This window comes from Colletotrichum jinshuiense, chromosome 6 (assembly GCF_051148585.1).
Source record: "Colletotrichum jinshuiense chromosome 6, complete sequence".
Lineage (NCBI taxonomy): Eukaryota > Fungi > Ascomycota > Sordariomycetes > Glomerellales > Glomerellaceae > Colletotrichum > Colletotrichum jinshuiense.
Window position 1 is genome coordinate 3,232,524 of NC_139313.1, and position 25,531 is coordinate 3,258,054.

The 25,531-nt window shown below is 57.0% G+C and overlaps 8 protein-coding genes across 8 annotated transcripts; 4 read left to right on the top strand and 4 right to left on the bottom strand.

Annotated features, from left to right (window-relative positions):
* Positions 1 to 5,154: 5,154 nt before the first annotated feature.
* Positions 5,155 to 7,503, top strand: EsH8_VI_000828 (uncharacterized protein; the record flags this gene model as incomplete). The annotated part of the gene is made up of 1 exon (XM_083272081.1): positions 5,155 to 7,503. The coding sequence occupies one exon, from the start codon at positions 5,155 to 5,157 to the stop codon at positions 7,501 to 7,503; it is 2,349 nt and encodes a 782-aa protein (XP_083127255.1).
* Positions 7,504 to 8,544: 1,041 nt separating this feature from the next.
* EsH8_VI_000829 (uncharacterized protein) lies at positions 8,545 to 8,925 on the top strand (the record flags this gene model as incomplete). Its single annotated transcript, XM_083272082.1, has 1 exon — positions 8,545 to 8,925. One exon carries the CDS (start codon positions 8,545 to 8,547, stop codon positions 8,923 to 8,925), a length of 381 nt encoding a protein of 126 aa, XP_083127256.1.
* A 483-nt stretch (positions 8,926 to 9,408) lies between these two features.
* On the top strand, positions 9,409 to 9,858 carry EsH8_VI_000830 (ACT domain-containing protein; the record flags this gene model as incomplete). The annotated part of the gene is made up of 1 exon (XM_083272083.1): positions 9,409 to 9,858. The coding sequence occupies one exon, from the start codon at positions 9,409 to 9,411 to the stop codon at positions 9,856 to 9,858; it is 450 nt and encodes a 149-aa protein (XP_083127257.1).
* Positions 9,859 to 11,831: 1,973 nt separating this feature from the next.
* On the top strand, positions 11,832 to 13,635 carry EsH8_VI_000831 (uncharacterized protein; the record flags this gene model as incomplete). The annotated part of the gene is made up of 5 exons (XM_083272084.1): positions 11,832 to 12,145; positions 12,344 to 12,803; positions 12,896 to 12,920; positions 12,988 to 12,993; positions 13,067 to 13,635. The coding sequence occupies 5 exons, from the start codon at positions 11,832 to 11,834 to the stop codon at positions 13,633 to 13,635; spliced, it is 1,374 nt and encodes a 457-aa protein (XP_083127258.1).
* Positions 13,636 to 14,452: 817 nt separating this feature from the next.
* Positions 14,453 to 15,205, bottom strand: EsH8_VI_000832 (uncharacterized protein; the record flags this gene model as incomplete). Its single annotated transcript, XM_083272085.1, has 1 exon — positions 14,453 to 15,205. The coding sequence occupies one exon, from the start codon at positions 15,203 to 15,205 to the stop codon at positions 14,453 to 14,455; it is 753 nt and encodes a 250-aa protein (XP_083127259.1).
* A 49-nt stretch (positions 15,206 to 15,254) lies between these two features.
* Positions 15,255 to 16,225, bottom strand: EsH8_VI_000833 (uncharacterized protein; the record flags this gene model as incomplete). The annotated part of the gene is made up of 3 exons (XM_083272086.1): positions 15,255 to 15,490; positions 15,611 to 15,859; positions 16,213 to 16,225. The coding sequence occupies 3 exons, from the start codon at positions 16,223 to 16,225 to the stop codon at positions 15,255 to 15,257; spliced, it is 498 nt and encodes a 165-aa protein (XP_083127260.1).
* A 1,067-nt stretch (positions 16,226 to 17,292) lies between these two features.
* Positions 17,293 to 20,880, bottom strand: EsH8_VI_000834 (ankyrin repeat-containing domain protein; the record flags this gene model as incomplete). Its single annotated transcript, XM_083272087.1, has 4 exons — positions 17,293 to 18,007; positions 19,340 to 19,513; positions 19,610 to 20,179; positions 20,288 to 20,880. 4 exons carry the CDS (start codon positions 20,878 to 20,880, stop codon positions 17,293 to 17,295), a joined length of 2,052 nt encoding a protein of 683 aa, XP_083127261.1.
* A 2,348-nt stretch (positions 20,881 to 23,228) lies between these two features.
* On the bottom strand, positions 23,229 to 24,473 carry EsH8_VI_000835 (alpha/beta hydrolase family protein; the record flags this gene model as incomplete). Its single annotated transcript, XM_083272088.1, has 1 exon — positions 23,229 to 24,473. One exon carries the CDS (start codon positions 24,471 to 24,473, stop codon positions 23,229 to 23,231), a length of 1,245 nt encoding a protein of 414 aa, XP_083127262.1.
* Positions 24,474 to 25,531: the final 1,058 nt, after the last annotated feature.

Sequence of the window (25,531 nt, forward strand, 5' to 3'; positions counted from 1 at the left end):
TGATTCATTGGTGTGCGTTGCAGAGATACAGCGCGGGAATAAACCAGCAATTAATCGACCAAGGATTTGACATAAACGGAAAGGACTCGGAAGGCCAAACGCCACTTTTCTACGCGGCTGCGTCTGGAAATCAAAGTTTTCTCAACAGGCTGCTTGAGTACGGTGTCAATATTGATCAGGAGTCCAAAGACGGCAAGTCGGCTTTATTTTTGGCCGTGCGGAATGGACGCTTTGGTTGCATGGATATACTGCTCAATTTCGGAGCCAATGTCAACCACACAGATAACAGTGGTCAGACAGTTCTTTTTCAATTCTCATCCCCAAAGCTTCGGCCCATAGATGGCTCAGCGATATCCAGACTCGTTAACGAAGGCATCGATATAAACCACCGAGACAAAAGAGGACGCACAGCACTCCATGTCTTGTGCGACGAACAGAAGCTATCTGGCGGTGTCGAGAAGCTCGTGGAATTGGGCGCCGAGGTTGACACCAAGGACAATGAGGGGCTCACGCCTCTCATGAGTACCTCGAGCAACGGGGCCATTGTTTTGGTAGAGCTATTGTTACGGCAAGGTGCCGACCCGAATGCGACTGACCATCGAGGTCGCACACCGCTGACAATGTTTGTCACATCCGACCGGGTCGTCTTATGGGTAGGGAAAAGACTTGTCGACCATGGCGCAAACATTGCTGCCAAGGACGCAGATGGTGAGACGGTCGTGCAGCTGGCAAGCAGGCTGGGCAAGAAATATCTGTCCTCCTTTTTAGAGAATGAGGCTGCGAAGTGGCTTCGCTTGAGGGGAGTCTCAGGAAGTCACGGCAGTGTTTTGGGGCCTCGGCTGTGCATCAGACAGAATGACACGCTGAGTGTTGATTCCTTGTTCATCAACCTTTTCCAAGCTCCGCGTAGGGTTGAAGGTTCGTCAGATGCTTTTACAAAGTCGTTAACGGAAGCGCATGATCATACGGGATCTCTAGATTAGATTAGAAACATAAAAGAAATACAAGCCACAGGGGCTCTACAGATTTTATCTTCCACGTACAAAGATTACCGACGTAATGTCGAAGCAACAATGTCTGCTTACCACTGGCCACCCTGATCGAGGGCGGGTTTTTGTTCTTATTTCCTATGATATCTAAACAAAGTCCAAGCAAGCGTAGATATATGCCTGATAAAAGTCTTAGACTTAAATACGACCAAGCACAGACAATTCAGTGGCAGATCAGAGACCCAGACATCACAGGATTCACTCTATAGATCAGGTGCATGAATAAGCCGAAGTGCTAAGCGCAGTATCCTCTTTGTCTTTAATTCTCCCAGCTGAGCGAGAGGACTCTGATCAGTTCATATCTATCAGCTATCGGAAGCCCTGACTAGCCTGCCACTAGTCCTCCTTGACTGAGGACAGAGGTTGAGGCCCTGATCAACCCAGCGGCACAAGAGCAGAAGTCTCGAGCGTCCTGGGTAGGCGAGGAAACCTCCTTTTACAGTCATGAGGAATAGGGAGTTTTCTGTCAGATCAGGGCTAGCCTGCACCTGTATGCGCCCCTGATCAAGACTCATGTTCCCCTTTAAGGGGTGTTGTGGTGCTTTCCCTGTGCACCACGACTCGTTCGGAGTCACCTACTATCTCCGCCAACTTTTCTAATAGCATATACTATCTTAGAGAAGAGGCTAGTATAACAAGGGAAAGTACGCCATGTGCTAGTATATTATACGACATATTATCACGTCCTGGTATCTGATGGGATGTCGCACCATGAACCGCCCTACTACAAAGGTTGGGATGTCGTGTACTATCTTGAAAAGAAAATTGTAGTAGCACATTGTGTGCCAGGTACTCTTGCCTCTCAGGACGTAATCATGAGATGGATTAGTGGTATACTTTCTTTACCAATTTGACGTTATCCATGCGATTATAAATTTGGTTATAAACCCGCTAGCGAACAATTGTGTAGTCTCTAGGTGGCTGGATGGAACAATAGAGAACTTTAATAGAATTTTCTTCAGACCCATTTTACTCGTGAAAATTTCTGCAACGCACGTCGGGTGGGCACGGTTTTTAGTGACAAAGTTTACAAGCCAACAACAGTTGCAAGTCTACAATAAACGAATAAAGAATTACAAGGAAAGGAAACAGAATATTAATTTGTAGACGACATAAAAATATTGACCAGCCTGGGGGTCGAACCCAGAATCTCCTGATAACTGATAGATGAATCCCGCTCGTACAATGAACGAGGAACTCAGTCGTAGTCAGACGCCTTGCCATTGGGCCAACCGGCCGGTTGTAGATGGGGTCCCGGTGTGGGATGCGGATCTTGGTGGAGAAACCCGAGACATTTGGAGACTTTGGAGAAGGTTGGTATCATTGTCAAGATGACCAACCAGATTGTATGGCTTTGGTGAGCGTGGGAACGGGTAGAGATAAAGGGAGTGGTAAAGCTCTGGTGAAAATAGAAATAGAAGTCCCAGAGTACTGGCAATGATACAAAAGATGAAGAAGCTGGTCAAAGATGGTCTTGAGTCCACTTATAGGTCAAAGGGTGCCTAGTTGCTTAATTATCACAACATCAGTTCTTGAATAGGTACTCGTCTGGTAAAGGATCTCTCAGTGAGACAAATACTATATTTCGCTGTCGGTAATCTTATCACCAAGTCTCCCTCCTGACCCTGATCTGAGTGCTCATGCTGAGGCTTATACACGCTGATGATCATGACACAGGATGGTTGCTGTTGCAGGCGGGGGTAAAATGGCCCTACTGCTTATGTGCTACCGGGTTGAGTGTTGAACCCCGGCCCAGTCTGATATCCATTTTGAACGAAGCTAACAGCGTTCCAAAATGCTACACAAACCCCAGCGTCTAAGTACATCCCTTTAAGTAACAAGGTGAATACCGTCCATGGTGGCGGTGAGCATTAATGGTCTACGAGAATTAGGAAACTGAAAGTTGAGATAATGATTGAAGAAGCCCCAAGCTTTTTACCGACGAGCTCTCAGCCCCCCTCATTTGACTTTCCTCCTCTTTCTCCAGTTTTAGCCTCCATAAGCTCAGTCTGATTATACTGCCGACTTCCATATCATAGCGCAAAATCCGACCTGATATCATGGGTGTCGTTGGGTTATCCGGCCAGAGTACGGGCCGGCGTTCAGGAAAGGAAGCTTACCCCTCTGGAAATACGAGTTGTGGTTAGGAATGTCGTTACATGTCGAGCAGCATTGGACAAACGAGGACACCAAGTCCTTCCTAAACGCGACAGATATCTGCAAGCCATTCATAGAAGGTGGTCCTGGAGGGTCGGTTGTTTTCATCCATTCGATAGTTCCACGGTAAGGCCTTCATTTCAGAGACCAATTAATGCCGTCTAGTGTCAATGTCTCCAGGTTCATGTCCTCTCAGTCTAGCGGGCCTTTCATTATGTCGCTTTGTGGCACATCGTAACATAGCTTTGGCTTGCCTGTGTCAAATGAATCAGGGATTCGATTTTCTCCCCTTTCAGCCCGGCGATTCAAATCACTTTTACATTGTGGGACAAGGATTTCATGCTTTGCTACCGTACGCAAACAAATACTGGGCGAATCATACAGATAATTAATTACCTTGGACAGAATCAGCCCCAGAAGCTAGGAGAAACAAATTCGCCCGCAGTTGTTGGTCAGTTTATAAATCTCTTCAATAGGCTTGAGTCTTTGTCCAAGTAATTACGAGTGCACAAGCGCAAAAGGCATTCAATTTTGAACCAGGCACCGATTCCTAAGAAATCACATTTGATCGAGGTACAGACACTACGGAGATTGATGTACCTCAAGATAAGCTTGTTGAAGGCGGCCAAGGTACGGCGTCCATCAATGACCCGCAGCGCAATCCCGCTTTCCGCAAATGACTGTGACCGTGGGTCCCAAGAAAAAAAGCAGATATTTAAACCCGGGCATACATACTAACTAATCCTCGATTTCTGACGGGAAAAATGAAGTGGAAACATAAAGTCGCCCACTTCTGTGGACAGGCAAAAAGAATGGACGATCAGGGAATCGAACCCTGGACCTACCGCATGCTAAGCGGTCATTATACCACTAAACCAATCGCCCATGGTATGATCTAGCCCGGACTTGAACCGGAGACCTTCAGTGTGCTCAGCCGAATCGCTTCGAACTGTTAGACTGACGTGATAACCAACTACACCACCAGACCAGGATTGTTGAAAAGATCGGCGAGTTGAGATATTATCATTGTCTGAGGCATAATTCCAGCGGTGTGGGTGGGATGTGTGCGGTGGGGGTTTGGCTTCGAAGCGAGACGGACCCGGCCATGCAGAGGGTGCGGGCCGAGATGCAGGGTGTCATCCAATGGAGGATTGCGTTTGGTGCTGCAGCCAGGGTTTATTGGGTGGAATGGGGGGGAGGAAATCGAGAAAACAACATTCGCGTCTTGTATCCATCCAAAAGCGCATGCCGTTTCTCTCGCAGACCTGGGGTTTAGTTCAGTTCAGTTATGATGCATCCAAGTCGACGTAACAGACCAGACACACGACTCGAGGGGAGCTCCCAAGACGCCATGTTGCCTGGCAGATGATATCCCGCACGGCAGAGAGCGTTGCCATGAGAAAAAGCCTAGCTCTTGTTCCGGGCCGGCGGCCCAGCCAATAGGCGCGTCACAATTCGTGAGCCCGCGATGTGCGAAGTCAAGGGTGGCCGAACCGTGTCGAGCGTGTCGGGCAGGTCGCGATTTGGCCCTTGGTGCAGCCGGTCGCATGCCCGACGGGTTTGTTTGGCAGACCGCGGCTGGGACGGGAACGATTGGCTGCGGCGGCGGTGGGGCGCGGGGCGGGCGGGGCCGGGCTGGGGGTCGAGCTCCATGGCGCTAGGCCGTGATAGGGAATGTGTAAACAATGGCTCTGATAATGATAACAACTTGGTGGGATGAGCAGCACCAGCTCGACTAGCATTACACGGTCTCGACGACGGGTTTCGAGCAAACACAACAAGGGAGCTGGCTGATCAGGGATGTTTATATTGCAGTCTGTCTTTCAGCAGGCCTATTTCTTGCTCCAGTCCCGACCGCAACCCCTCATATCCTAAAGGGTTTCCCTCTTTTCCAACAACAACCACAGTCGCCGCCGGTGCCGAGGACGTCCAACTCCTCCAACTAAAGATGCCCAACGACGACCTTCCCATTGCGCTGCGGCGCACGCGTCGTAGCGTGGGCGGAGCTGCTCCCACAGCCCCGGATGCCTCGTCGGGCGCAACAACAGAAGCACCCTCGACATCCCAGACACCCCGCAAGACAGCAAAGCGACGACGAGTCCGCTTCTCGGACCCGGGCCCCGCGGCCTCGACGCCGCGAACAACCTCGCGCACGTCCATGTCCACCGGCCTGACGCCCATGATCGGCCGCACATGCCTCGGCCGCGGCACGCCAACCATCTCCCGCCGCCACTCGGTGCCCGCCCGCACGCCTTCTGGCAGCGGCATCTCCGTCGCCGCCAACGGGGGCCCGGACATGCCCTACAGCGGCGAGGTCCACTTCCTCCCCCTGCGCCAGGTGCTCGACGGGCGCGTCCAGCGCCGCATCCGCCGCAACGGCCTCAGCGAGGAGATGAACACCATCACCTCGGAGAAGCGCCGCCGCGCCAAGGAGACGCGCGACGAGGTCGACCGCCTCAGGCAGCAGCTCAAGGAGAAGGACGCCGAGATTTACGAGCTGCAGAACGCCACCATCATCCTCGACACGGAGAGGATATGGGAGCTGGAGAGGGAGGTCGAGACCCTCAAGGACGAGCTCTCGAACCGGTCCACCGGCGCCGGCCCGGCCGCCGCGAGGGACAGGAGCTGCTACGACTGGACCCTCGCGGCGCGGGACCCGTTTGCCGACGAGTTCATGGAGACCGACACCATCGAGGCCGTGTCCGTCTGCGGGGACAGGGCCGGCGACGAGACGGCGTTTGGCGACGCGACGATGGCCGACATCGTGTGCAGCACGCCCACGAGGGTGAGGTCGTCGTTCATGACGCCGCCGCTCACCAGCCCCGTCGCCGAAGCGCCCATGACCCCGTCGTCGCACAGGGGCGCCAAGCAGACCAGAGAACCCCATCCGCTGTCGCACGCCGGCGTGCAGGCCAGCTTCGCCGACCCGGAAAAGGAGCAACTCGGGGAGGAGCTCACGTCGCTGCGGCTGGAGATGTCCAAGCTCACCGACACCCTCGACTCGTACTCGGCACTGACCGGCCGTCTCCTGAACAAACTGTCCGCCTTCACCCCGTCAAGCACAACAGACATGGCGGCGGCGTCCCCCATGGACGCAATCGAAAGCCAAATAGGCACCCTCCTCCAGACCGTCTCGGACCGCACGGCGGCCCTCCTCGACCTCAGCGGCTCACTCAGCGACCTCGGGTTCCCCGGGTCCGACGCGTCCGAGATCATCGCCTCGCTCGCCTCGGGCCTGCGCACCGCCCGCCTGGAGCTCGAGTACCTCACGCCGGGCGAGATCGTGCTCCCGCTGTCGTCGCACGGCGCCGAGGTGCTCGACCTCCTGCTCACGCGGCTGCGGGACCTCGCGAAGCGCGCGCGCGAGGACGAGGCGTCCATCGACGAGTACCACGAGCTCGAGCTGTCGCTGCGGCAGCAGCTGGGCGCGCGTGTGGCGGCCATGGACGAGCTCAAGGGCGAGCTCTCGCGCGCGCGGGCGGCGCTGGCGCAGCGCGACGAGACGGTCCGGGAGCTCGAGGTCAGCGTCGACCGGCTCAAGGGCGCCGTCGGCGGGTACGTGCGCGACGTGGCGGAGCTGGAGGGCGTCGTCGGCCGGATGGAGGGCGAGCACCGCGACGCGCTGGCGACCAAGGACGCGCAGGTCGAGGTCGGGCGGCGGGTGCTGCGGAGCAAGGAGGACGCCATCGCGCGGCTGGAGGGCAAGCTCGCGGACGCCGTCGCGCAGGGCAAGTCGCTCCGCCGGCGGCTCGCCGACGCCGAGGACGCGCGGGCCAAGGAGGTGGCGTCGCTGGGCCGGCGCAGCGGGCAGGCGCTCGCGGTGCGCGACGCGCGGGTCGCGGAGCTGCGGGAGGAGGTGGAGCGCGTCAACGAGGGCCTGCAGTCGGCGCACGAGGGCATCAAGAACCTGCGGGTCGAGAAGAAGGGGCTGGAGGGCAAGCTGGCCGAGGAGAGGAGGGCGGCCAAGGGCGTCATCGATCAGATGAAGGGGGAGCTCGAGAGGGTCGTCAGCATGAGCCGGGAGTTTCTGGCGGAGCCGGCGCAGGCGGAGTCGGCCGGAGCACCACCGGCGCCGGTGCCGGACACGCCCGGCGAGGACGGCGGCAAGACGCCGAAGCGCAAGAGCGGCGAGCTCGGCTTGGAGGGCGTTCTGACGTCGTCGCCGCTTGCGGAGGGGACGGTTGTGAGGAAGGGCCTGCTGTCGGGAGACATGGCGAGGAGATCCTCGGCGGGGAGGAAGCGGAGGAGGTACGACAGCGGGCTGGGGTTCCTGGACGAGGACGAGGTCGAGGCGTGAGGTTGCTTCGAGAACCGTGAGCATTTCGCATGGGCGGGGGCGCAATGTACTGCATATTAGGCTTCCCGGGCTTGTCTGACCTGACGACTGGGCGTTTAGGGCGCATGTTCGATCGTTTGCCGCTACCGTGGCGGCGCAATACTTTTTCTTTTGTTGGATTGTAGACTCTTGGTTGCGGAGGGATCGGGCAGCAAAACGGGGCGTTGGAATGTAACAAAATAATACTGTTCTTGACTGCATGCGACCTTTTTTTTTGCCTGGGCCATTGGAGAGGTCGTGCGATGAACTACTTGGTCTCAGAATCTTGAGCTTGTCCCCAGACCGAGACATTCGAGAATCCCCTGCGCTGTTGTCAGTGTTACCCTTCTCGTGCGGGGGACCTTTCTCTTTCTCTCTGCGTGTGTTTCTCTCTCTCTCTCTCTCTCTCTCTCTCTCTGTCTGTCTGTGTGTGTGTGTGTGTTTATGTATGTGTGTCTTTCCTGCTTGAATTATCTATATCATCTTTGAAGCCAGGCTGCACAAGTGGCCGACGAGTGGTTGAACGAAGCGCAGACTTGGTATAGCTCATGGTCCATGTCCTCCATCGCCTCTTTCTGCTAGTTATTGAAGAGCAGGAAACCCAGGTAGCGAGATTGTTCTAGAACCCGCATTTCCACGGCATGGCGTTGTTCAATCGACAACGCTTGCAGCGTGCCCGCCGCCGCCATGACGGTCCTGGCTGTTCCCGCCCCATTCCAGCCGACTCTCTCTCACATATCCAACGCCGCATAGCAACCGGATGCGTGCAACGCCCGGCCGCAACCCTCGATATCTATCATACATGAACACCGAACCAACCCGGCCGCTTCCCATTCAGAAAACTCTCCGTACCCAGTCTCGAACCGTCCAAACTCTCACCCTGGAAGGGTAAAAAAGAAGAAGAAAAAGAGAAAAAAAATCCACAATCGTGCCGGACCGCCCCCAAAAAAACCGTTCCAGCACATACAACCAATCCACCAGCGCCCACCGGCAGCCACAGCAAGGCCGCAGCCAGCCCCAGCCATGCTCCCGCCCAAAGCAAAGTTCGTCCGCGAGATCGAGACCAAGAGGGCGAGCGTCGCATCCTTCACGTCCAGCCCGCAAACCTTGGCTGCGCCCGCGCCGCCATACGCCACCTACTTCGCCGGCGTCCCCCAGCAGGAACGCCTCGGCGAGGGCCTGTTGGCGTGCGATCTGGACGCCGGGGGTGACCGCCCGGGCACACAGCTTTCGGCGCAGAGCGCTGCCAAGGACTTCAGTGTCGTGGGCTATCGGCAGGAGCTCGCCGTGTCGACGGCGAAGAGGCGGAGGCGGTTCACTGTGCTTGCGCTCACGCTGGGAATCGTCCTGATCTGCGGGGCCGGGCTTTTGGCCTTTGTGCTGATGTCGATGCGGTCACACTGAGATGGCGCGGACAAGAAAGTTTAGTCCTCGGGGGTGAGCTGGGGAAAGGTTACGTTGAGAGCGTTGGATGGGGGGGAGGGGGAGAGTGGAGGGATTCCCGTCAATAACATCAAGACCAACTGGCTTGGGGCCGTCATCATAAATACGCGGGTTGGATTTCGTGTTTTGGAAGACTACTTTACGCCCGAACGAGATACTACGAATAACGGAGGACATAATGAGGGCTTGCCGGCTTACGGCGTAAACATTTTCAAAAAAGAATTATATTTTGATCAAACAAACGATGACTAAGGTTTTTTTTTCCCATCTCGTAACGCCTCCGCCCTCTTCCATGTCAATCGACGCCCTGCCATTGACAAACTCCACACACTCCGTTGCGCTCTCGGTCGACCTCGACGGGTATATCATCTCAACGGCGTGCACCAGGTATCTTCTGTAGCCGCAGCTTGTAAAAATTCTCATTCTGCTCACCCACCTTCAAAGATGGCCGCCACCACCATCGGCGAAACGTCGCTGCAAAAGCTTCTCGCAACCCTCACGACCGTTCTCCACCCGGCAACATACGGCTTCGTCACCCTCCCACCCGGCGCAGAACTGCCCCCGCTGTCAGAGACACAGCTCTTCTTCCGAGAGTCCGAAGGCGTCACCCTGGTCATGACCATCGAGGCCGCGAAGGCGCGGGGCCTGGACTATGCGTTCCCTTCAAAGATGATCACCCTGAATGTGCACTCAAGCCTGGAGGCCGTCGGGTTCATGGCGGTCATTGCCACGCGGCTGGCCGCGAAGGGGATGGGGGTCAATCCCGTCAGCGGCTACTTTCATGACCATTTGTTCGTTCCCGAGGGCCGGGAGGTGGAGGCGGTGGAGGAATTGAAGAATCTCGCTTTGGAGAAGAAGAAAGAATCCGAGAGTGGGGCAGAAGGGTTGTCGTAATGTCTCGGACAGGGAACGCCGTGTTCCTGACTTCTCTTCGGGTAACTCATAAAGAACATGATTCTGTATCCGTTAGTACCGATATAAGTAGTGGCAACAAGAGTCCCAATTATATGGCTACCATCGGAATGTATCTGTTGGAATCACAGGTTACCCGTACGGGGGGTAATCGAACGTAATCAAAGGGTCAAACCGGCACTGTATTCTTCTGTATATCTTGTGTGTGTAGAAGAGTAGGTAGGTTGGCAGCAGCAGCAGTAGTGAAGATATCACTATTGGCAGCCCGGAGGTTGGATCTCCGGGTTCCGCTGCCGCGGCCGTTGCCGCGGCCGGCTGCTGCTGCTGGCCAGCTCCCTGTATTCTGGCTGAGTAATCCAACAGTATCAGTGCAGCGTGAGCATGAACGTCCGAGGCGTTTCCACCGCTACTCCTTTGATTTCTCCATGTGGATAAACAATTTGCTGAGAACACTTGTTTACAAGACGTTGCAAAAATCTTTGGTTCACTCCCAATCACCAAAATTCCATCACATGACTCAAGCAATAGTCAATGGGTCGAGAGATGATATAGGGAGACATCGTTGGTTGTTGCATTCTAGGTGTGTATGTAGTTGAGAGTCAGAGTGGAGATATCTGGGCAGAGAGGTCAACCCGTCCGAGCGCTCTGCTCAAAGGGCTGCGGTTGAGATCCATCGACGTTCCCTGCCCAGACAATTACAGCAATAATTAAGATTCAAGAACTTGCAAGGTGTAAAATAAAAAAGACTCGTTCTGGTTGCTGCTCCTCGGACGATTCTTACAACACCCGGGTCCACCCGTTTCAATCTTGAGCCCGAGCATGTCTAGACTGACTATTTCCTCTAAAGTGCAGCAAATGAAGCTTCAATATATGCATGATTGACGCGCTTGTTCCGAGCAGACTAGCACACAAAAGAAAACAAGGCCCCGCGGAGAGCAAACAAGCCAACCCCACTTGTCCAATTCCAACACAGAAATCCTCATTTCCTCTCTACGAAGGGGGGGCCACGATAACCTCCACCGCGTCATGCCCAATACGAATAGAAAACAAACCACCCCGGGACCTCGCAGAGGCGAGACCTTCTGTTCCTGGCGCCCCGCTTCGGAGGCCGGCCTCGCCCCGCTCTCCCGAATCCCAAGTCAAGGAGCGGCTGTCTGCGCCTAGCGCCTTGGCTCGAATATATCCCCGACGATGTCCTTTCCGGGCCCCTGGCCGGTGGTGTCAAGCGACTGCTGACACACGCGCACCAATCTTTTTTTCCCGACTGCAATCTCCTCGCTTGTCGTGGAAAGAAGCTAGCCGCAACCGCGCCATAGCGGTCCTTTAATCTTTTCTCTACGGCGTAGCAACCCCGCTTCTGCTCTTTTAATTCCGTCTCTACTGATTGCGAATGACAAGGGGAGCCGCTGTGCCCAGCCAGGATACCTCTGCCTTGAACGTAGTGTCTGGACTCCCCCCTCCCCAGTCCGGAATGGCTTGTCCTTTGAGTGGTTCTAGAATGTGAGATCAGTCTGCCTTTGGGCTCGGTCCACACGACATCAGAGCGGGCTCGCGTTAAATTTGTGGAGAAGACAGGGAATTGGGTTAGGAAATATCGTGTCATATCTACCCTCTAGTTCGGGAAAGAAAGGCTTCAGCTAGCTGTATTGTACTTATATTCTGTACTGGCCAGCTTTCTCGACCACAGCCCGTGACTTTCTTTCCCCAGTCTCTCTTTTTCTCTCTTCTTTGGTTTCCCAGTCTGAAGTGTGTTTCCGGGACTTGACTGGTTCATGTTCTGAGCAGTGCTACAAACAACTAAACCAAGCTTTACATTCGTTTTACTTGTTTCCGTCATTCGTTACATTTAACATTCATCTTGGCTCGTTCTCTGCAAAAAAAAGGAAGACCCGTTGTAACCAGTCCAACCAATCCGTTCCACGCGATACCACCACGTCCATCCCGATAGCCGCAAAATGCCTTCCTTCACCTCCTCCGCCGCCCTCTTGGCCCTCGCGGCCTCTTCGGCGCTCGCCCTGACCTCGACCTCGGCCCAGTCCGACCTCGACGGCTCCGTCTGGAAGGCCCTCGAGGGCAGCCAGTCCCAGGCGCGCCAGGTCGTCGGCCCGCAGCTGCGCAACCGCCCCGTCAAGCGCCAGTCCGGGTGGAACCCGCCCGCGGCCCTCGCGACGCCACTCACGGAGGTCTGGGAGCACTACGAGAAGACGTACGAGGGCGCCGTCTTCGACAACAAGCACTGGGGTTGGGACCAGCTCATGGCCAACAACGGGTGAGCGCGTGCCCCTCCCTCCTCCCTCCCCTGCCCCCTCGGTTTCCGCGCAAGAATCCCCGTATCATAAAGCGAGCACCGTGGCAAAACAGCCTCTAGGTCGCTTCAATGAGCAGCCGTAGAGACAGGTTGGCGTTGTTGGACAAACTGCCCGGCGAAAGGATACTGCGCATGCCCCTCACTAACACGTACTTCCAGCTCTCTCAACATCTGCGTCCGCTGGGACTCCACCGCCTCCGTGACCGCCGCCCAGCGCACCAAGATCGCCTCCGTCTACGCCGCCCAGTACCAGAAGTGGTTCAAGTGGGTCTACGGCTTCGACGGCTTCCCCTTCGCCAACATCGACGTCAACATCGTCGGCTGGGCCGTCAAGGACGCCTCCCTGCTCGAGGGCTCCACCGACGGCATCGACGTCTACACGACCTACAAGGACTCCGACGGCGTCCCCGCGTGCGCCATCGGCTGCCAGGGCGACGCGCACCTGGACGGCGACTACAGCGGCTGCGAGGGCGGCGCCGCGAGGCACTTTGACCAGTCGCTCTGGCTCACGGACGGGCTCGAGGGCGGCTTCGGCTACAGCTGGGGCCAGCAGGTCGGCCGGGAGTACATGCTCAACAACCTCGACTCGGAGAACATCCATATCTTGCTGCATGAGATGGTGAGTCTTGGGCATGGGAGACGGGGTCTGGGATTTGGAGGCCGGTTGTGGGTGGGCGAACCTTTGCTGACTTGATGGTTTGTTAATTCTAGGGACACACTTTTGGCTTGGATGATTGTAAGTCTCCCGACTCGTAGACACGCATCCGCTCTTCAAGGACTCGTTTGCTAACTTTTCCCCATAGTCTATGGTATGAGCCCCCGACGCTTGGTTCTTCTGGTGAACTACGAGGGAAGACCTGAACACAACTGACAGAAACTTAGACTGGACCCCGACCGACGAGTCCAAATTCATCATGCTCGCCGGCTCCTCCATGGAGATCACCGAGTTTGACGGCTGGATGTACCGCAACTGGTGGTACGAGCTCTCCAAGGGTCGCGGCTGGGCCAAGTCGTCCACCCCGAGCACCTCCGCCTCCGCTTCCGCCTCTGCATCTGCTTCCACATCCACCGCGCCCGCCGTCAAGGAAGAAGTCGTCACGAACTCCACCCCCGCTCCCGCCACGACCTCGGCCCCCGCCGCCGTCGTCGTCGAGGAGCCCGCCACGACCACCGCCGCAGCCACCTCGACCGTCAAGAAGCCCGTTGCGGCCACCACCTCCACCGCCAAGAAGCCCGTCGCAACCACCACCGCCCCCGCGGCCGAGGAGCCCGAGACCACCGCCCCGGCCGTCGCCGAGCCCAGCACCCCCGCCACAGAGTCCCCTTCCAACTCCGGCGCCTCGGCAGGGAGGTGGGCCCAGTGCGGCGGCGTCGGGCACACCGGCCCCACGACCTGCGTCGCCGGCTCGAAGTGCACCAAGCAGAACGAGTGGTACTCGCAGTGCCTGTAAGCCCCGACGCCTAACTAAGCCCTGCCGGCCCCGCCGCGGTTCGCGTGGACCGCGTCTCGGGGGAGCGAGCGGCTCGTGTTGCCGGTGTTGTGTTATGAACACCACCGGAGACAACGACGACAGGAGGCATGAGTGAGTGAGACCTGCCCATCGTGGGGCGAGGTCTGCGGGGGGGAGGGGGTTGCAAGCACCAACAGCCGGGTTGGTTCAGACATTGCGCGGGCGCGCAGCATTTTCTTCTCATTTGTGTGTGATTACGCTTCTTGGTATCTATTGCGGGGGCATGGCGGAATAGCGGCAATGCTCTCTGGTACATAGTACATAGTCTTTATTCACCTTCGATTTTGTACCCTTTTTTCTTGCAACTTGGGATGCTTCATCTGGTGCTGATGACACATTCAAGTGTCTATTGTAACCTGCTGCAGCAAACAAGTCCAGTCGTGTCTGTAAGGAAAGCAATCCGAGACTGAGGGTCGTACGTGTGCATACCATGATAATCAGGAGCGGAATCCCCCGTCCGCATCATCGAACGGCGCTAATAAGTCAAAGGTTCACCATGGCATGCAGAAAGAGAGTCAAGTTTGAGTAGAGAGTAGTGTCTATTCCGTATTTCGCCCCGTGGGGCGCACCTCATTTCAACGATGACCGAACCACCTTTACCAACTCACTTTGTCCCGTGTCAACCGAAACCGGAAGACGAATCGCTGCAACAAAGGAAAGCAAGATAACCCGAAACCAATAACGCAAACCAGGGACCCTCGCCCTCGCCCTTGACCCTCCAAAAACAATTCATGAGCACCCCGTACCAAATCACCCCTCAGTCCTTGACGAGCCACACGCAGACGACGGGCTTCCCGCCGGGCTGCCCCGTCCGGGTCGCGTCCCAGCCGACCTCGGCGACCGTCTTCTTCATCATGTCCTTGTCGTCGCCCGAGAAGCACAGGCCCTTGTACCACCTGCCGTTGCCGGCCTGCACGATCTCGAAGCACTTGTTCTTCTTGGGCGCCGGGTTCGTGGCGCCGAACCCGCGCAGCACCTCGGCGAGCGTCGTGCCGACGGGCACGTGGAACGCCGAGAACTGCACGCGCGCGTTGGCCGGCAGCTGCCACGGCGGCGTCGACGTGCGGAACACGTGCACCTTTGTGTGCGCCGCCGGGAAGAAGTAGTTGTAGCCCGGCTCGCACCCCGTGCCGCCCGTCGAGTTGCTCAGCTGCGCCGCCGGGCTGCGCGGGTCGAGCGCCGGCCGGCCCTGCGCGGTGCGCGCGGCCCACGCCGACTGGCCGCCCGGCTGGAGCGGGTACGAGGCGTAGCCGCCCGCGGGCTGGGGCTGCTGCGCGCCGGGCCAGGCGTAGGCGGTCGAGCCCGGGTAGGGGGCTGTGGCGGGATAAGAGAAGTAGGAAGGGCTCGGGTAGTAGCAGTAGTTACCGTAGGCCGCGTAGGCGCCGCCGGGCTGGGCCCAACCGGGGTGCGGGATGTAAGCTTCGCCGTAGCGCGGGAGCTGCATGCCCGTGTTGGGGCCCCAGGGCGGACGGCGGGGGTCCGCGTCGGGCCCGTTCATCGGGTTGGACATTGTGCGAGTTGGATGGCGAGGTCTGTGAGGAGAGTCTAGGCGGGTTTGTTCAGGGGTGAGCGCGGCGTGGCTGCCAGGTGTTTACCCAGTTGCCGAGGCGGTAGTCGAATTCGGTGACCCAGTGGCCTGGGACGGGTCCGGCGAGCAAGGGGTCCCAAAGATGCTGGGAGCTGATCGGGGGCGAGTCTTGTGATGGAGCGTATGCTGAGAATGCTGGGCTGGTATTTTGAGCAAGGTCGAGGCTGCGAGAAAATTGATCTTCCAAGTCTACACTGGGATTTGGGTCTGGAAAAGGGGTTAGCGGCCGGGTGCAGAGGCTTTTATGCGGTCCACCCGCGGGTCAAGCCTGGGCGTCCGACCTGCGATGAATGGTGAATGACGAAGGAGTGGTTATAAGTGACTCACCTCGGTCCGACGATGCGACTGACAGTCCGTCACGGTCACCTCGTGTATCACGCTGGAAGGCGAAGATCTCGGTGCTCCAGACGGTGTTGTTGTGCCGGTCGTAAAAGGTCCCGACGATGAGATAGCCCCAAAAAGGAGGGTCCCGCGAGCAGTGCCAGTACTGGGCGATGATCAGCTTGGTTGCCGGGTACGGTAGGTACTCTGGCGGCTCCTCGTCCGCGATGGGAGGCTGACGGGAAGCCACGGTGACTGTGTTGGCTCGGGTGTCTTGCGGAGACTAGTTGCCACGAGTGTTCAAAGACGATGCGTCAAGATGAGCTTCATCAGGATAAGGTTCGTCAAGATGAGTTTCGTCGAGATGAGCTTGGAGTCAAAATTTCTATGAGTCCCAAAGCGAGGAGTGCTGATGCGTGCCGTGTGTGTTGGCGAGGAAGAGTTGGGCAAGTCATCTTGGGGTTGGATTTATATGGCGGTGGGCAAGAGAGTGATTCAGTGACTCGCAAAAACCTGCGAGTCGAGACCAGAGTCGGCGCAAACTCACTGCGGGCAATCGATGAGATGACAACCTGTGTGATTGTTGAGAGGCACAAACCCACACGCACCGGGCCCCATCATGAGCCCGACTGAGTTGGGATGGATAGCGCGGACACCAGCGTAGTCGAAACGCGTCCGCTGCGAGCGTGATGCACTTTTCCCTTCATGGTATAATGAAATGCATTCACACAATTATGGGCATGATACTGGTAAAGATTTTCATGTTGATATCGTGTTTGTTTGTACCCCAAGGATCGGATCCAGCCAAAGTTGCAACCCATCTGCCTTCCACCTGATGTGTGGCGTAGGTTCATGGCCACAGCGCAGGGTATGTGGCTGAAGCTTTGAAGCTCTGTCGTCTGTTGAAAAAGAACTACCCTTCTTTTGCCCCTTGTCCCAAGCTCCAGCATCCGCCTGCCGCCTGCCCCACCAAGGCGTCGAGCAAATCTAACGTAAAGTGAGACATGGGCCGGGTGCACTAGGGGGCTTCACTGATCCATCGACTAGGAGAGGGAGGTGGATGCTTATTTCCCAGTCTGAGCGGTGGCATGTTTGCTCGGCCGCAGCAAGGGAAGCTCGACGCTTCAAGATTGGCGCTGTTGCTCGATTCCGGCCAGCCAATGGACAACCAGCAAAATGCAAGCTGGTCCTTTGTCCCCACCACGGGGCGTGTGATTGGGCCTTTCCGGAGGTCAACGGCCAGAGCTCCTAATTTCGTGCGGTCGAGGGGAAATGCATCGGCGAGCTTGTGCAGCGTCCAGGTGCAGGTCGAAAGGGATGTTGACGCGCGGGTGGTGCGGTGCATCCGGGTTCGGGGAGCTTCCAGCGTACAGTGAGTGCATCCGCATGTGAGGTGAGATGGTTCGGTCTTGTGGGGCGCATCCGTTGAACCATCGGCGCTTATCTCTGACGCTATCAGCCCCGGCATATCCGTGTTGCTTCCAGTCGTAGTCGAAGGGGGGGCATCTCTGGCGTCATCGGTGCAGAGCTCGCCTGCTACTGTCAACTGATGGTAGCTAGATGCTTCTTGCGGTGGTAATCCAAGCCTTCGCGGGTTGAAGTCGAGGTAGGGTCCCCTTGAGCTCCCCCGCTGGTTGGTGGTGTCCTCAATCAGCCGTGTGTGCTTGTGTCTTTCATCGTCCCGCGTCTCAATCCTTGACCTCAATGTCCTCTTGCACGACCCTCACGCCGGCGCCCTTGACCGAGTTCTTGAGCTGTTCGACCTCGTGCCTCACCATCTTCCGCCTCTCGACCTCGGTCACGAGGCCCTTGAGGTAGACCTCGGCCTGGACGGTGGCGCTGTAGGACATGGCGGTCCAGCTCCAGATGTTGCGCCTCTCGGCATCGGCACCGGCGGCGAGAAGGGTCCGGAGCACGAGCAGGTTGCCGTTGCTGCTGGCGAAGTGCAGCGCCGTGTTCCCGTCGAGGTCGGCCCTCTGCACGGCCTCCTGGGGGCCGGCGGGGACGTAGGTCAGCAGGATCTGCAGCACGGTGTCGTGGCCGCCGCGGCTGGCCTCCATGATGGCGTCGCGCCAGCGGATGTCCCGGCGGAGGATGACCTGGGGTGTGCGTTCGCAGAGGAAGTGGACGACCTCGGTGTGGCCGGCGGCGGCGGCGAGCATGAGGGCCGTCTGGTGGCTCTCGTTGACGGCCGGGTCCGGGTCTTCGTGGCCCAGGTCGACGAGGACCTGGCAGATGGGGAGGTGGCCGAGGGAGGCGGCGAGGTGGAGGTTCGAGTTGGAGAGGCCGTCGGGGGAGCTGTCGGGGTTGTGCAGGAGCCTCGGGTGGGATTTGAGGATGCGTTTGACGAGGAGGGCGTCGTTGGCCGTGATGGCGCGGCGGACGCGGAGTGAAGGCTCGATCCTGTTTGTGGGAAAGGAAGACGAACGGTTAGTGCTCTCTCCATGTTACGTCACTGCTGAAGGGGGAGCGCATACATGGCTGGGCGAGGGGGGGAGGAATACGATATTCCGAAAATGAATCTAGCGAAGGTGTTGGCGGCGAGCGATGGTGGTCGTCCTCAGCGGCATCGCTGTGGCTGGTTGCAGCCAGGGAAAGGGGGCCAAGAAGGCGACGAGCTGCGGTGATGTCGTGAGAGTGACGAGAGTGACGAGTTGGGGGAGAGACTGTGAGGAGAGAGAGACTCAGGGACTCGGGGACGGGGAGTTGGGACGAAATTGTTAACAGGGTCGGTGACAGACAGGAGAGACGGATTTAGCGCTCTGCGCCTGGGAGGCCCCTGGAAGAAACAGGGGATGTGTAAGGGGGAAAGTGCTGCCGAGGTCGTATTGGCGGGGGAAGGCGGGGGCTCGCAGGTGTGTGATGCAATAGGTAGGTAGTGTTGTGCAGCGCAGTGTAAGGAATACCCTGTATTTGTACGCATGCACTGGTATTCATTCAGCCATGCTGCATGCTACGGAGGATATGCCTATGCCTATGGACACAGAACACAGCGTCCACATGTATATACTAATTCATTCATTATACACGGCGTCACTGGCCACCTCTCCTTGGCCGCCACCGGTTATTCTATTATTCATATTATTATTATTATTTTCTTTTTTTTGCCTTCTTTATTTCCTTAATTATTCTTCTTACTCTCTCCTTTCTTTTGCCGATATATCCTACTTTCCACCCCCCTCATGTCTGTCGGCGTCTCAGCTTAGTCATATTCTTAGTCACCTTCTTGTATCCGTCTCTTGTGGTATGCAATTGAGTTTGGCCAGTCGTCCCATCTTCCGCTTTTCATGCGCCTCGCCGTGACAGACGTCTCATGTTGATGATGGCATTTTGCTCGACGACCGCCCTTGTCCCAATCGAATGCCCATATTTTCGTTAATGACACCGCAATGCCGATGTTGCGCCGTTGACGCCAACAAGCAACATCCAAGTCCAGGGACCAAACAGACAATATTTCCAGTTGCCGTTCGCGGGTTCCGGGGGTTTCCCTATTGGACAGCGCTTCACTACGCCAGAGAAACGAAGAGAAAACAAGAACCGTCAGCCGCATAAGCTCTAACCCATCATCAAGAAACGAAACATGACCATAATCAACGGCTTGTTATATTTTGTGACCCGATAAAAGGGCTGCGGTAATGTGTTCTATGCTTTCGTAACAACATCATGGCCTGACAGCAACGCCAAGCTCAATGCATCATGTCCTCATCATCATAAATCTAGGCCGCCGCAGCGTACGGCGTTCCGAACGGCTGCAGTGTCGTGCCCTCAATGTCAATATATCCGTACTTTGAGTTGTCATCGTTCTTGGCCATCTGCTCCGCCCACTTGGCTAGCGACTTCTCAAACACCTCCTTGTACTTCTCCTGGGTCACGTCCAGCGGCTCCTTGTCCTGGCTGACGAGGCGCATTCTGTCAAACTCGAGTCAGCACCGCATTCTAATATTGATCGCCCTCCAACGCTCAACACCGCGAGGAGAGCAGTAAGGGGATGGGGGGATAACGTACTGCGTGCCGGCAATCATGTTGGTTATGCCAAAGTTCTGCTCGCCGAACAGCGTGTCGACGGCGCTCTTGACCTTACCGTCGAGCAGCTTCTGCGGCAGGTCGAACTCGTTGCACACCGGCCGCGCCAGCCCGACGCCGTGCACCGTCTCCAGCGCCTTGACCATGGCCCCGGCCGTCCGCAACCCGCCCGTCACGTACGCCTTGGTCTTGTGCAGCTCCGGGATGATCTTCTCGGCGAAGTCGAGGAAGAAGGCCTCGCGCTTCTTGGTCGACTCGCGCTTGTGCTCGAACGCCAGGCTCTGGTACGTCCCGCCCGACAGCTCCACAAAGTCGAACCCGTGCGCCTCGAGCGCCGCGCACAGCTCCCGGCAGTCGTCCGTCGAGAACCCGCCCTCCTGGAACTCGACGCTGTTGACCTTGATGCCGATGCTGAACGACGGGTCCGGCACCCGCGCCCGAATCGCGTCCGAGATCTCGATGATGAGACGCGCCCGGTTGGCGAGGCTGCCGCCGTACTTGTCCGTACGCTTGTTGGTCGTCGGCGAGAGGAACTGCGCCAAGAGGTAGCCGCTGCGTGAGTGGTACGACTGGTTAGCCATTGATTCGATGTAAGATGATTGGAGCATCTTCGCAGCTCCAAGAGAGCGCTAAACAAGCAAGCAAACAAACAAAACTTACTGTGCGCCGTGCAGCTGGACGCCGTCGAAGCCGGCCTTGTAAACGTACTCGGCCGCGTGCGCGAAGCCGTTGATGACCTTTTCAAAGTCCTCCTTCTCCATGGCGCGGGGCTTGGCGAATGTCATGCCCATGATGTCGCCTTCGAGGTGCACGTCGCTCGCCGAGATGGGGTTCGGGTTGATTTTCGAGATGACCTGCCTGCCGGGGTGGCTCAGCTGCGCGTGCACCAGGCTGCCGTGCTTCTTGGAGGCCTCGGCGATCTGCCTGAACCCCTCGAACCGCTCGCCCTCGAACGGCGCGTCCAGCGGGATGATGGGGTTCCCGGCCGCCTCGAGCTGGTCATAGTCGAGCATGACGTTCCCGCTCAGGATCACGCCGAACCCGCCCTCACCCCACCGCCGGTACAGGTTGACCAGCTGCGGCGTCGGCACGCCGCGCTTCTCAAACACCTTTGGGTCCCACGTCGAGAGGCGCTCCGTCATGGCGCCCTTGAGGAACCTGTTCTTTGCCACCTTGCCGCTGAACTCGAACTTGAGGGGCTCGGCGAGCGGCTTGGGGTCGACGTCCTCGGCGGCATATCTTGTGGGCGCCATATTTGGTCTGTGTATGCGTGTGTTTTGTATGTGTGTTTTTGGGTCTAAATATTGTTGTATAGAGGAGACCAACAAGTTGCGAAGAAATCTATGAATTTTTGACTCGGTTTAAAAACAGCATACATATATATCTTCTTTCTCAAACCCCGAGAGGGGCATCGATTGCCGGACTGGGGCCTGCTTTATACCGCCCCTCCCCGCCACGTCTGCCCCGGTCTGCTGCTTCAGCTTGATGGAGCAGCGGAGCAGCTGGTTTCCACGGAGTTGAACAGGACAGTCAGTGATTTGTAATGATGCGGTATCCCACGCCACCACACTGTCACGAAACCGTTACGACGAGAAAACACAAAGTTGGTTGCGCCGTTCAAGGTTCGGAATGCCCTTGTCCTCGCCGTCTCTAGCGTCCCGCTGCACCTACTACCGGACCAACCACCACGACACCGCCAGTCCAGGTACTTGGGGTATTTCGAACGTCTTTCACTACGACACGACCCGGAGGGCATAGTCGACTGCGTCATGGTGGCACATTGGTGGGCCCCCCCCCTCGAAACTAGCGCAGGTCTTTGCGATTCGTGAATGGCCGGTCCAGGAACACACCAAGGTGGGCTGCCGAACCCGCCAAGCTTCGCTCTCGGCCCCGCTGACGAAACCGCGCCGTCCACGGAACGAGTGATTACGCTACCATGTACCGCCGCGGAAGCCTTCCATGCACGCATGAGACGAACCTATAAGAAGACCCACCGGCCCTAGGGCTCGTTCGGCACCCCGAAGGGCCGATGATGCATGCTGTACGAGTGTCGTCGCCCTAGAACATGGCACGGTCGGTCATCCCACACGGAGCAAAATGACAAAACACCAAAAGAATTGCGCCGAGGGGGAATCGAACCCCCGGCTCCCCGACGCTGCTGGATGGCAACGGAGAATTTTACCACTAAACCATCGGCGCTGGTTGGCTGGACTGTTTCCAGATCCGCTGATGCTGACTCAGTCGCAGGAGTGCACCAAGATCCTACGCATCGGTTGCTCCACGGCCTTTCTGAACCTCCCAGTCAACGACCGGGCTTGTCTATCGTGCAAATCCAAGTTGTCTGCATTGCAACCGTAAAATTTCGAGGGTTGATCTTGCCGTCGTCGCTCAATCACTATGATTTCCACAAGGTCATATCGTGACAAACTGATTAAGGCGCATCTCCTTGCTTTGGCATGCGGGAGCTCCCCACCAGCCGGTCCAAGTATGCTAGTTGTTCGATCAAAGTGCACAAATCATGTTGTCGAATTACAATGGTAGGCACTACTGAGATTTCATAGGTATGAGATTCGCGGGCAACCGTGTCCTATCTGAGAGAAGCCAGACCCAGAAGGAGGGATTTCGTGGGAGTGGTTCCGATCTCGCGGTTCAGGAGGCCGCGCAGACTGCATGTAGCCCCGTCACGGGATTATTGTGTTAACTGGATCCTTGTATGCTTCTTCCCAGCCCCGCTGAACAAGGTTATCGGGAACCAAAAGAACAGAACTGCCGGCGACTGCGGCTGGGACTTTCATCGGGACGAGGACCGAGTGGTGGGGAAGCGGGCGGTATCGCTGTTTACAGCGTAGAGCAAGCCACCTATGTGCGCTCCCTTCTTCCTTTGTACTCCCTTCGCTCTCCCACTGTCAACTCTAGCAAATGATAAGCAGTTTTGCTTCTACTAGACGGCGTATGAGTCCCGCACCAATCATGTAGCGGTCTTTCCTGAACCTGTCTACCCTTTCAGGCAGTTTGGACGCGACGAAGCTCACCTAACCTTGTCCTCTGATCAATGCCTGCTATATCAAAGACAATGTAAACGAGAGGCAATACTGAGCATGCAACATGGGACTTCCATCCCATGAATATTAGGGGGACAGGACATTCATTCTCTGACGTCGGCCGCTGAAGAAATGGCGCTTTTACTTTCAGTTGATCATCTGCATTAGAATCCATTCGATAATGCTTATATGACGAAGAAGCCTTGCAAGCAGCATATGGTACTCCGTTGTAGCCCGCAGATTCTCAGCTATCAGCAATTTTAGGGTTGGGGTTAGGGTCAAAGACAGAGTCTACCTCCCCAAGAGCCAGCAGAGACTGCCCACTCCTTGTTGCGTACACTGGCTTTCCCGACGTGGACTTCGGAGAGCATCTTTTTCGGATAATTAATTCTCACTTGGTCCTTTCCTGTCCCTCATCTGATCAAGTTTTGGGTTGATTTAACTTCTACTCGGTACGGAACCATTCTCCCCCTACTGTCTGCAGAAGATGAATGAACAAAGGCCTTTAGTATGCCACCTCCCAATTTCCTGTCTTGCACCCTTATCTTCAGCCCACTTTCCTATGTTTTCGATGAGCTTTTCGATTCCAGGAGTTCCTGAAACCAGTCGAAGATAACCTGGTTGTGCTGCTTGAAGGATCCTATCCCGCAGTGCTCCCCGATCCCGTCCTCGTCGGTGAAGTGGTGGAGATACGCCCTGTCACCCAGCGCATCTGCGAGCAGCTGTGGCTGGCCGCCGAAGAACAGGTCGTTCTCGGCGTCGCCCACAAACACGGGCGTCTGGATCTTGTCGACCACCGGCTCGATCCTGTACGCCTGCGACAGCGTCACAAAGTCGTAGGCGGACTCGGTGTTGAACGCCCACATGCCGTGCCCCAGGCCCCAGCGCAGGGGGATGGGGACGCCCGGCTCGAGGTACCGCTTCGCGTGCTCGTCAAACGCCGCCTTGTCCCCGGAGTCGTAGATGGCCATGGCCTCGGCGGGGAAGGTGGTGTTCACGACCGTCGCCCAGTCCCAGACCCCGTCGACGGCGAAGACGGCGGCGAGGCGGTGCTCGAACGCGGCGGCGCGGGGTGCGAGGTAGCCTCCGAAGGAGAGCCCGAGGAGTGCGATGGAGTCCGGGTCGACCACCTCGGGCTTCTCGAGGAGCCAGTCCACGATGGGCGTGACGACTCTCTCCCAGTCGTGGATGAAGCCGACTTCCTGGTAGCGGCGGACGGAGGGCATGCCCGGCCCCTCGTAGGTCAGGACGTTGTAGCCACGTTCCAGAGCTGCGGCCCCCATGACGTGGTACATCTCCTCCTGGGATCCGTCGTACCCGTTACCCATGATGATGGTGGGGCGTTGGACGTCCTCCTCGTCGGGTGTGAACCAGATGCCGGGGATCTCAAAGTCGGGCGTCTCGATCGTGACGCGCTTGTTGGGCACAGTCAGCAGCGCGAGGCCCTCGTTGAAGGCGGCGGTCTGGTTGCCCCATAACTCGTAGATGCGGGGGTCGGACGGGTTGTCGTGCAGGTAAAAGTCGGCGCTGCGGAAGTAGGTCGCCGCGCTGAAGAAGGCGGTGCGCGCGGACACGGGGAACTTTGCCTTTGCGATGCTCTTGGCGCGGCCGAGGACCTTGTAGGCGAGCTTGGAGAAGGAGCTGGCGAAGCTGGCGAAGTCGCCCGGGATGATCTGGTTGGCGGTGATGAGCACCTCGCCCAGGTCGGCGCCGTCGTACACGGACTGGCCGAGGGCGCGGAGGATCTCGAAGTGGAAAGTGTGGTCGGCGCTGAGCTGGTACATGGAGTAGTTGGAGGTAGCCATGTTTGCCTGTTTTGACCGAAGCTGGCTGGCCCGGCTCCCGAATCGCAGAGTGGGCGGGTTTGGTGCAAAGAACCGCTGTGTCTCGTCCTCTCAACCCGCGTCCCCAGGTGCGATGATCGCGGGCCTTTGTAGCCCTCGGGCGTGATCGTCGTTCGTTTTGACCCCGCAGTCGCTGTCGAGAGAGATGACGAAGCACTGCATCGTTCTGGGGGCCGAATCCTAACAAAAGAGCAACTTACCATGTCAAATGAGACTCTGACTACCTCGCAAGGCTGACGGTGCAACGTCAACAGGGAACGAATCCGGCGGTTGTCTCTAACTGCTGCCCGGCATCATGCAACTGGACATGATGCAAGAAGCAGTATTGCAGGAAGTGGCATGCTAGAGTCAAGTCGATTGGCTGTTTGGACGTGCCCGGGTGGCGGGCGCTCCCGCAGGATTAGCCTAGCGATCAGGATGGCGGGCTTGGCGTAAGCAGTGCAGCTGCTCCCGCGGTGCCTCCGTCACGACCGGGGAGGATTCTCAACTACATAGTCTGAAGTCAAGGTAAAGGCCAAAGGCCCGCGGGTGTTTGAAAGTCGGCCGTATTCCACCAGCTTTCCGAAAATTTCTAGAAGAGTCGTGGGATAGCTGACTTGTTAGCAGGGTTATGTCTTCACTTTGTGATTACGCTCAGACATGACATAGATAGAGCCTGTTCATGATCATGCATGTTTCAATCATCTTACAGTGGCGTAACGCTCACTCCCGGAACTCTCGAAGCTCATGTCCGATTTGGTATTCATCGAGGACAATACCAAGACGCACAGGTTGCCAAATTTTCATTGAACTTTGATTCTTATTTTAAAATCAATGCACTAACTATTCGACCTGCTGTCGCTCTAAAGGCTCAAGTCATTCTTGTGTCGTGAGACTATCATCTCTGTTTGCGCAACTTGCACTTTTCCCAGTGTGTATCCTTCTTACCATCCCAGTGTAGTGCCCAGTCTATAAGACTAAGAGCTAGGCCAAACGTTTGGTAGTTCCGTGTAACCGCAGTAATTGCAGCGACCTCGCTG